This window comes from Vipera ursinii (assembly GCF_947247035.1).
Source record: "Vipera ursinii genome assembly, chromosome: Z".
NCBI lineage: Eukaryota > Metazoa > Chordata > Lepidosauria > Squamata > Viperidae > Vipera > Vipera ursinii.
The window spans coordinates 55769151-55780973 of NC_139517.1; the positions used below are offsets into that span (position 1 = coordinate 55769151).

Genomic DNA, 11823 nt, shown 5'->3' on the forward strand with positions numbered 1-11823 from the left:
AGCGTCCTCCATGTTACAGTGATGTAACAGTTGTTCAATCTTATCTTCTTGTGTAAGACTAAACCCCTTCTGAGTTTTGGTAACTTGAACACCTAAATAAGTGTTAATACATCCTAAAGACTTCAATGTGAAAAACTTTTGTAAAGCTTTAGCAAAAAAACTCACTCCTCTGCTTATTTGGACCAATATAAACAATATCATCGACATAAACAAGAATTATCTCATACCTATTACCGGATCTTTTAGTAAACACGCATTCATCTGTTTCGGACTTAATAAAGCCCATTGAATTTAGTTTGTCAGAAAGACATAAGTACCACATTAAACCAGACTGTTTCAGACCATAAAGACTTTTGTGTAGAAACCAGGTAGCCCCTTCTTGCTGTCGGAAACCTGGAGGACCTTTCACGTAGATGTTTTCATCAAGATCAGTGTGTAGATAAGCCGTTTCAACATCGAACTGGAAAACCTCTAGGCCAAGGATAGTTGCAGTGGCTAAGGCAATTTTCACACTCTCAGTCCGCACTGTGGGTGAGTATGTATTTGTATAGTCCTCAGGATAACGTTGAGCGAAACCCTAGGCTACAAGTCTGGCCTTGTACAACGACTCACCATTCGGCTTCTTTTTGATCCTGTAGACCCACCGAGTACCAATAACTTTCTTGTTTGCTGGAGGGCTTGCACGTGTAAACACTTGAAGTTTCTTTAGACTGTCCATTTCAGCCTGCATTGCCTCAAACCATTTATCTTGCTCTGATTCAGGAAGATGTTTGATCTGTGTGAACTTCTCAGGTGGAAGTGTAACATTACAAATCAAAGGTACAGGGGTTTTTGTTACTTGCCACGAATAATGTTTTGGAGGGATTCCCTTTGTGGACCTCTTGGAACAACCATCCATTCTTCTTCCGTGTCATCCTCATCTTCATCATCGTCGCCAGCGGCAGCATCGGCAGCTTGCAAAGACGGATCAGTAGGTTGAGAAGAACTCGTGGGAGGGACAATCTCCTGTGGATCTTGATCATCAGGTTGCGTGGCATCAGCAACATCATCTCTAGGAAAATAAACTCCAGGATCGTTAGAATGAATCCTGGACCAGTCAGCATCTTCTTCAAAAGTAGCAGATTGTGAAACCACAATAACATGATGGGAGTCAATGTATTTGCTCCATTTTGAATTATCATCAATACCCATAAATCTCATCCTTTTTGCTGCAGGACCCCCTTTCTTTCTTTGAGCTAAGGGAATGTTGACCATAGCGTATGAACCAAAAATATGGAGATGTGAGAGATCAGGCTTGTGTCCATACAACATGAAATAAGGAGTCTGATTTATCACACTACTCCAAGTACGGTTGATGATATGGTTAGCATATTTGATAGCTTCACCCCAGTATGGAAGACCAAGGTTGGCATCTTCAAGAAGGCAACGCATCATGATTTGCAAAACCCCATTTCTGCGTTCTGCCACTCCATTTTCAGCTGCAGTATAAGAAGCAGATGTCTGATGTACTATCCCATTTTCATGCATCCAGTCCTGGAAACGCTGAGACATGAATTCAGCACCACGATCACTCTGGATTCTGGCAATGTTGACCTCGAATTGGGTATAGACAATTTTCTGTAGGTAACATGTAATGCTGCTCCACTGTCCAAAGTCCAAAGAAGTTGTCTGTCGTACTCTGGTTGAGACTGTGGATCGTTGGTCACAACCAATGTGACAAGTGGAGCTTGTGGATCACGCCTGGAACCACGACCTCTACCTCTGCCTCCTCTGGAATCTGTTCCTCTGGGCTGGTACGTGACGGGCGCTGGAACTCGTTGGGGACAATCCCGGGTGGCATGTCCCACACGATTGCAGATGTAGCATCTTGGCATCCTTGGAACATAGGCCCTTCCACAGAAGGTACGCCTCGCTGGAGCTTTGGATGCAGGTGGTTCCCTTAAATGTGGTGCGGCTTTCATAAGTGCCTCTTCTTCGGTTAAAATTCTGCATACATGATCCACTGTGCGTTGAGCAATAGGCATTGGTTGATCTTGGAAATAGCATCTTTCCACTCATGATTCAAAGAATCGATGATAATGCTGATCATTTGAAAATCATCAATAGGATAGCCTTTTTCACCCAGTTCTTTTCTAATATCTTTCATTTTAGTCAGATGTGTTCCAATATGTTCACCAGGTTTTAATCTGGAACCATGAAACTCAGACAAAAGTAAACATGTAGACTCAATTGATGTAGGCCGATAACATGTCTCTAACTGAGTCCAAATTTGTTGGCCAGTTGCATCTTGTGAAAACCTGAGCTGCAATTCAGTGTCCATTGACATCAATAATGTTGTGCATGCTCTATTATCCAAGTCCCATATGTCAGGAGTCCAGGGCTGGGCAGGAGGATTAAACACCATCATGTGAGTACCTTCTCTGCGTAGCAAAATTCCAACCTCACTGACCCATGCCCTGTAATTCTGTCCTGACTTCTTTAATTTTGAGTCACCAGCCAGTGGTACAATAGAAGGTGTTTGATGAGGAATATACAATTTTAGGTACTGGCTGTGCAAGTTGTGCTATCCGACCATAACCTGCAGGGGGCCTCAGTGGTGTCTGTGCCTGGACATGCGGCAGTTGCATTGAAGCTGCCGGTAGTATTGGTGCTGGCTGTGACTGTCTTTGAGCTGCTATTCCACCCTGGCCAGCAGGAGGCCCTGGGGCTGGTGCAGTAGCATAACCTGCAGATGACACTGGCCTTCGCATATAAGAACCCGGTGGCAATTGCATTTGGGCTAAATATGGCTGTGCTCTGCCAGGTAGAGGGACTTGCATAGAAGCAATATTAACAGGAGAAGCAATAGTAACAGGAATCCTAGCACCATCAGGGGCTGGAGCCTCAGAGAACAGCAGAAATCTTGTATCTCTGAGCAAAGATTCCTGCATGGACAGTTGCGAGAGTGAGAGCTCCAATTCATGTCTTAATGCAGCTTCACCAGTAGATGGTGCTATAACATTTGCTTCAGGCATCTCTGTGGCTCTGTATGTCCTTTGGGACAGCCCATAATCATGTGACATAGGAGCCTCCAGTTCCCATTCGTCTGGCATGACACTCAATGATGGGCGTGACTTTGGCTTTGGGGAAGAAGGAGGCAATATGGCTTCTTCTTGTGGGTGTGACAATATGGCCGGTTCTTTCTCATAACTCCTCTCATATTGCTGAACCATTGATACATATTCCTTTGCCTGCTGCAAACGCTTTTCAAAAACCCCAATTTGTTCACAGTAGCCTTGCATAGCCCTATCTCGCATAGTTCGCTTGGGGCTTGAAGGAGCAGAAGGAATTTTCTTCGGCTGAACTTTAGGTTTCGCTCCAAGCCTTTGAAATTCATCTTGAGCCCCTGGAGTGTGAACATTTTCAAAAGCAGCTGCCAGGGAGCTTGGAAAAGTAGAAAAAGGAGTGACTGACCTTGCATCGTGGACAGGAGCAGGTGCGTCTTCTGCAAGGCGTGTGGCTGAAGCGATCGGAGTTTGTAAAGTTGAAGGGAGATGCCCCAGAGACAGGCTCCTAGCCTCCCTTTTCATCTGTGGCTTCCTTCTTGACATGTTTCAGCAGTTAATCACTGCTGCCTCGCTAGAACTAACTGACTGATAACAGCCGCAGAAACATCCATCTCTAAAAACACAAATCAAACCATCCTCGATACCAAATGTCAAGGTATAAATCACCTTAGTAGAGGGCGAAGGACCGTGCTTCAGAGGATGCATGATGTGCATGAAGGAAGGAAATAAAACACGACGCATAATCTTACTAAATACCTTTTAATTACAAAAATATAAAAACTAAATATATATTATAAAGAGAGATAGCTGTGAGAAACTTTTTCTAGACATGCGCACAAAACAGCCTGAAACCATAACATAACTGGTCATATGGGATTCACTATGGTTACCAGATAAGTTATCACCACAGGTGTAGAAAGCAGGGGAAAATGTACAGTTAGAAATGAAACTTTTCTGACGAACAAAAAAAAACGTGCAGTGACATAGAGGATGGAAGGATTTATATTCCTTGCAGTCATCTGGTAGTTAACATTCTTTCTGAGAGTCATTGAGGCCACTTGGAGATTTATCTGTGCTCTCAGGGACACCTGCATAGTGCAATTGGGTGTGAAACGTTGGAACTGCTGAAAGGACTGTGATGTAAACAGGAGATAGATGGTACTGTATATCTCCCCCTCTGTTGAGAGAGGGCTGTTCAGTCTTAGCATAGATGGCCTCTTTGATCCCTCTTTCAAACCAGCAGTTCTCTTTGTCCAGCATGTAGACTTTGCTGTCTACAAAAGAGTGATCTTTGTTTTTCAAATGCAGTAAAATGCAGATCTATACATTGGAGCAACAGAATAAGCACTTCATAAATGCATGGCACAACATAGGGGAACAAGCCTGTCCTGATAGGCTTGTTCCCCTATGTTGTGCCATGCATTTATGAAGTGCTTATTCTGTTGCTCCAATGTATAGATCTGCATTTTACTGCATATATCACATTGCTCAGTTTGTGTTCTTTTCCATCTTTGCTGGTAGGCAAACTTTCAGCCCGGGGGTATAGGATTCTGATCATTCCCATTTTGTGCTCTAGTGGGTGCTGAGAATCAAAATATAGATATTGATCTCTGTGTATGGATTTTCTGTAAACTTTGATGTTAAGGTATCTGTCTTCTTTAATGTGTAATGCACAGTCGAGGAAGACCAGACTATTTTCCTTAACATCTTTCCAAGTGAATTTAATATATCTGTCCATAGAGTTGAACTGTTTGATGAAGGCTTCTAATTCCTGTGTTTTAATCTTGATTCAAATATCATCCACCTATCTATACCTATGAGTGGATAGAATTCCTGTGAAGAAGTTTAGGCTTTGGTTTCTACCTTTTCCACGTAGAAATGGGCCACAGATGAACCTATGGTATAGCCATGTTTTTGTCTGTAGAAATCTTCATTGTATTTAAAATAGGTAGTAGTCAGGCAGAGGTCTAGCAAAGCACATATGTATTCTGGGCATACTGCGAGAGAAAAAAATATTTGATTTCCTGCTGATTTTGTATGTTTGCCCACTGACAAAAACATGATCAATTTATAACTTAAATAACTTAACTATGGGGGGGTGAGGTGTTACCCCCCGTTGATAGGGCTCGCAACTTGGGTGTTCTCCTGGATTCACGGCTCAGTTTGGAAGATCATATAGGAGCCGTGACCAGGGGGGCTTTTGTCCAGGTTCGCCTGGTGCACCAGTTGTGCCCCTATTTGGACCAGGATGCCCTACGCACAGTCACTCATGTGCTCGTGACCTTCCGGTTAGACTACTGCAACGCTCTCTACATGCGGCTGCCCTTGAAGACCACTCGGAGGCTTCAGCTGGTGCAGAATGCGGCCGCGCGAGTTGTGATGGGAGTCTCCCGATACTCCTGTGTAACACCTCTTCTCCGCGAGCTGCATTGGCTTCCAGTTGCCCTCCGGGTGAGATTCAAGGTGCTGGTGATTACCTATAAAGCCCTAAATGGCTTGGGTCCAGACTATCTAAGGGAACACCTGCTGCTGGCATCAACTTCCCATCGTCGTGTGCGCTCCCATAGGGAGGGCCTCCTTAGGGTGCCGCCGTGTGATCCCCAGAGGGAGGGCATTCTCTGTGGGCACGCCTGCCCTTTGGAATGATTTACCTGTGGAACTCCGGACTGCTCCCGACCTGCACTCGTTTTGCCAGAACCTGAAAACATGGCTTTTCGATCTATCTGGCCTGGACTGAGGGGGTTTTTAGTTTTAAGTTTTAACATTGTTTTATTGTTGGGCTATTATTAATTTAATATTTTTAATTCTATTTTTATCTTAATTTATATTGCCCTGTAAACCACCCTGAGTCCTTCAGGAATAGGGCGGTATAGAAAACTAAATAAATAAATAAACTTTAATGGTAAGTTTATTTTAACAGTGAGAAACAGAATAACAACAAAAAAATCCAGAAAAACACATTTCAAAAAAGTTATAAATTGATTTTCCTTTTAATGAGTGAAATAAGTGTCTGACTTAGTACTTGGTGGCAAAACCCTTTTTGGCAATCGTAGAGGTCAGACTTTTCTTGTAGCTAGCCACCAGGTTTGCACACATCTCAGAGGGATTTTGTCCGCCTCCCCTTTGCAGATCCTCTCCAAGTCATTAAGGTTTCGAACTGACATTTGGCAGCTCAAACCTTCAGCTTCCTCCACAGATTTTCTATGGGATTAACGTCTGGACACTGGCTAGGCCACTCCAGGATCTTAATGTGCTTCCTCTTGAGCCACTCCCTTGCTGCTTTGGCCATGTGTTTTGGATCATTGCCATGCTGGAATATCCATCCATGACCCTTTTTCAATGCCCTGGCCGAGGGAAGGATGTTCCCACCCAAGATTTGATGGTACATGGCTCTGTCCAATGCCCCTTGGATGTGGTGAAGTTGTCCTATCCCCATAGCAGGAAAACACCCCCAAAGCATAATGTTTCCACCTCCATGTTTGACGGTGGGGTTGGTGTTCTTGGGGTCATAGACAGCATTCCTCCTCCTCCAAACACGGCCAGAGAGCTCAATTTTGGTCTGATCTGACCACAACACTTTCACACAGTTCTCCTTTGAATCATTTAGATGTTCATTGGCAAACTTCAGACAGGTCTGTACATGTGTTTTCTTGAGCAGGGGGACCTTGTGGGCATTGCAGGATTTCAGTCCTTCACAGCATAGTGTGTCACCAATTGTTTTCTTGGTGACTATGGTCCCAGCTGCCTTGAGATCATTGACAAGATACCTCCCGTGTAGTTCTGGGCTGATTCCTCATCATTCTCATGATCGTTGAGGTGAGGTCTTACATGGAGCCCCAAATAGAGGGAGATTGAAAATTATTTTGTGTTTCTTCCATTTGCAGAATAATCAGACCAACTGTTATCATCTTCTCACCAAGCTGTTGGTGATAATCTTGTAGCCCATTCCAGTCTACAATCTTGTCCCTGACTTTTTTGAAATGCTTTTTTCTGGATTTTTTTTGTTATTCTGTCTCCTACTGTTAAAATAAACCTAACATTAAAATTATAGACTGATCATTTCTTTCTCAGTTGGCAAACATACAAAATCAGCAAGGGATCAAATATTTTTCCCCTCACTGTATGTCCCTTGCTGGACCACTCCAAGCCCAGCGATGCGAAGACAAAACCACTCCAACCCCAAAGTGTGGTATGAAGACCTGGCCATCCAGCCAGTTCTGTAATGCAAACCAGCCTTGAGGCCTTGTAGTCCACCATACTCAGTTGACCTTCTGCTTCTTCAGAAGCATGATCTAACTCTCTGTGAGGCATCTTCTGGCCTCATGAAGCTTTCTTCCTGCAATGAAATTGCCACACTGAACAAGAATACAGTCTTGTGTTCCCAGCAGCTTTTTCACAAACACTAGGTCATGCATGCTTGTCGGTAATGAGAGCAAGAAGACAGTAAATATTAATAATTCTGCTCATAAGTACTTTAATATATGAAGATATTTGTTTTTGGAACTCTGCGGGGCTGATTAATTATCCAAGAAACTATAGATATAAAACAATTGTGATTCATTTGTTTTTTCTATGTGATAACTTATCACTGCTGTAGCAGTAGGTTGCATTAGATACATACCTTACTTGAGCATCTTTATCCTCAAATGTAATTTGTAAATCTGATTATCTGTTATCTTCATAATAGTAAATTCCTTTGAATGAAATTAAAAAATTACGAATAGCAGAATATTCAAGTTGCTTCCGAATTTCATGTATCCCTTTTCGCTCAAATTATAAAATGTGAATATATTTTTTTAGAATATTCTATTCTGTAACATAATTTGTATCTTTTCCAAAATAAAGTATAAGAAAAATACAGACTGGTATCCACAATTCTTTGATAACTGATATTTTAATTTTGTTTATTAGAAGAGTTAAAGAATTTAGCCTGAAAGACCTTTTAGTACAGGTTTCTGTCTGTAGATGCCCTTTGGAAGCTTGTAATTAGGACATGAAGAACAATGAACATCATTTGCTAGTATTCAGAGCTATATTGCCTCTGAAGATGGGCATGCCATTTTTGTGGCTAACTGGAACTGAGATGTTTTATTTTCCATGTATTTTTAAATAACAGATCAAGTGACTATGACAACATCTTGCAGGGTAAGTTACAAATTATTTGAAATTACACCAAGTTTTGTTTGAACTCACCTGTTATTGAGTGTATAAATTGGCTGTCATATATGTTTGTGTATATAAAATGTGAAAATTACATTTTATAATTAAAATGTAGAGACTTTAAAATGATTAATGTTTCCAAATCTAAAGCATTCCTATTGAATTTCAGCTTGCTTTGATATACCAGAGAATTGACAGAAAATGCAAAACAGTGAAGTAATAAAGCCTGCCAAGTACTTCTCTGAAGTGGAGAAGAGTGTGCTGCTGGCATTGGTTGAAAAATATAAGTATGTACTTGAGTGTAAAAAGAGTGATGCAAGGACTATTGCACTGAAACAACGAACCTGGCAGGCCCTTGCTCATGAATATAATTCCCAACCCAATGTATCACTCCGAGATTTCAAGCAGTTGAAGAAATGCTGGGAGAACATCAAAGCTCGGACAAAGAAAATAATGGCACATGAAAGACGAGATAAGGTAAAAAGATGTATTAGTCCACTTATAAGTAATCACATCCTAGGAAAAGAGAAGATCACCAACATGATACCAGAGCAAGTATATTTTTTACAGACTCCACCAGAAGAAGATTCTGAGTATCAGCCTGAAACTTCCAATCAAGGTACAGTCATAACCTAGTGACCTGTATTAATCTTTTTTTATTGAAAAGTAGATAGGATATTTGCATTTATCCACTGGTATCTGTATAATGACATCAGTTTCAAAGTGTAAGCAAATCACATGTACAATTCACTATATAATTGAGACATAGCTCACTGTTCATAGCTGCAATAACAGCAAGCTCAGTCCTGAATTGTGTCTTAGCTATAGCACCACCACGTTTTAGGAGAGAGAGAAAAAACATTAACAGTGGAATCCTTCGTGAATATAGGAAAAGGGATTCTGAAAACTGCAGGGGACAGTGCATTATTATGGCTGATGTCATAGCATACACATGGGTGAGACCAGGATTCAGTAAACTTTCTTGACGGAAAGGGAGATTTGGGATTTCTATTTGTATTTTAACTATATTAAGTTTTTTAAGAGTTTATACTACATTTCTGGCAAGTCTTTAGGAGCTGGGTAGGATAGCCCCTTTATTTTCTTAGTAAGTTTTAAATTTTTTTGTTGTTGCTGTTGGTGCTGCTTGCAGCAGGGGGCTACGTGCTTCAGCCCAGTGGCAACGGCCCAAAGCACCATGTGGCATCCTGCCGCAAGTGACAACAATGTCATGAAGCACTATGTGGCCTCTTGCCACAAGCAGTGGAAACTGTCCAAAGCTCTACACAGCTTCTTGCTTCGAGTAGCAGCAACGGCATGAAGCACCATGTCGCTTCTGCCACACTTCTACTGTGAGCAGCGGAAATAATCCAAAGCATCATAGGGCTTTCTGCTCCAATCAGCAGCAACAGCATGAAGCACCATGTCACCTTCTGCCACAAATAGTGGCAATGGTCTGAAGTACTATGCGGCCTCCTGCCATAAATGGCGGCACCGGTGTGACAAGCCATGTGGAGCGACAAGTGTCAGGGCATGGGAGGCCTGGCTCCTGAGATCGTATTGGCAGGTTAAGCGGATGCGGGGCATGTGGGGCAGTTCCATCCCCGCCATAGCTTGATTTTTAGGCATATGCCTCATCCCCAAACTAGGGCTTATTTAGGAGGTAGGGCTTATATTAGACCCCCCCCCCCAAATCAAGCTAGGGCTTACTTTCAGGGTAGGTATTACTTTTGGGGAAACAAGATAATAAACTTCAATACAGAGTGTACTATTTAAATATGACTATGTATAAATTTGTATAATGTTTTAGCAGTATTTTGTTTTATTAAGAAGTTGTTGAAAACATACTACAATTGGACAATTAATAAAAGTAAAACAGCCTTTTTTCAATAATATAGCGTGGAAAATCACATCAATCACTTAATGTGAATGCATGTTATATATAATTGAAATATGTTTAATGTTTAACTATCTGAAGTGGTAGATCTTTGAATGGGTAGTTTTTCTCCTTGTCATAAATAGAAAAAGGAACTTACCAATAGTTCTACAAACATAAAGAGAAGCTAGGACAAATTTCCTGTGCCTTCCTCTTGCAGTCCATTGAGTTCAAAGTGCATAGGATGGATAATATTACAAAACTGAAAAAATCCTGAATCTGGACATAAGTTTAAATTTCTGGATTTTTCCTTTTTCAGTAAACTAGATGAATTTTACCCTTATTCCCAAGCTTGGAACTGAAATAAAGTAGGAAATATTTACGCAATGTACCAGAAGTGAAACATTTTCAGAAGTGAACATTACATGCATATACATATATCAACAACAATCTTTCTTTCCAATTACCTTTAGGATTTTGGGGAAGAGGCATGCCTTCCTTAAAATATGTTTATAATTTCATATTGTCCTGCTGTAGACAATTTTGCCATCTAGTGTATCCTGAATATTCATGGAATATTACAGAAATGGTTTCGGTTATCATTTTATTGAAATCTTACACTCCCTATAAAATTCTCTTTCTTCATAACAGATCACTATATGAAATAGTTCAGCTGTTTATGGTTTGCCAAGGGCATTCAGTAAAAGTCATATTGATAATGGGAATCTAGGTTTTCCAGATACATTATTTCCACAATGTGAATTCAATCTTATAGTAAGAGAAATTTTATTTAAAAACTCATACAGTTTTTGATTGTTTCTTTTATTTTCCCAGAATCTTTCACTGTTATTAACAAAGAATCATGTGATGAAGAGAAAGGACTTGTACATTTCCAGGTATGTGAAGGTACCTCGCAGTCTGAGCCTTCCTGTTCAGCAGTCAGAGTAACTGGAAATAAAAACTTCAGAAATAAAGCTGCTCAAGAAAGTGATTTAAAAAAGATGCATGAAGAGGAACACCATCAGCAAATGTCTATTTTACAACTGCAACTGATCCAAATGAATGAAGTCCATGTGGCAAAAATTCAACAGATAGAAAGAGAATGTGAAATGGCTGAAGAAGAACACAGAATCAAGATGGAAGTGTTAAACAAAAAAAAAATGTACTGGGAAAGGAAACTTCAGACTGTTACAAAAGAATGGCCTGTATCATCTTTTAACAGACCATTCCCTAATTCACCCTAGTACATGCAGCAGCTGGTGGTTCATTAGACTGAAGTAACTTGATCATTGGAGAATAATTTGAGACTTAGGTTCAATTCCTGTATTTAGAATAATAGAGTAATTGTTGGCTGTGAATAAATGTCAAGAAAGGCCTAAAATAGGGATTAGATAGGTTTTTATTAAATAAAATGAAGAAATTTCCATATTTTGGAGGCAAAGTGTTGCTGTAACTTTTTAATGGAATTTCCAAATATGCCCAATAAATCCAGTCTTTTCCATGATAGTCAGATCCAATTGGGCATTTTATGTTATTTTTGTAGCTGAATTTTTCAATTATTAAAGATGAATGTATCTTAAGGTACGGTTATTAAAACTTGTAGAGTGACCCAGTTGAACTATCAAGCAAGGTAAAAAGGGTGATAATAGAGCTGTACAAGAAAAGGAATTCAGATTTCCAACAGCTGTCTGTTCAGTCATAGTTATAATTCTGGAATACTAAAAATGTATGTTCTCTTTCTAC

At 40.6% G+C, this 11823-nt stretch overlaps 1 protein-coding gene across 3 annotated transcripts in view; it reads left to right on the forward strand.

Moving 5' to 3' along the window:
* Window positions 1-11606, forward strand: part of MSANTD3 (Myb/SANT DNA binding domain containing 3) — an 80852-nt gene extending 69246 nt beyond the window's left edge. For all 3 annotated transcript variants that reach the window (XM_083377167.1, XM_083377168.1, XM_083377166.1), the window contains 2 exons: window positions 8377-8826; window positions 10915-11606. In XM_083377167.1, coding sequence (XP_083233293.1) covers window positions 8409-8826; window positions 10915-11324 — 828 coding nt within the window. In that variant the 5' untranslated portion in view covers window positions 8377-8408 and the 3' untranslated portion in view covers window positions 11325-11606. The remainder of the gene's footprint in view (window positions 1-8376; window positions 8827-10914) is intronic.
* Window positions 11607-11823: the final 217 nt, after the last annotated feature.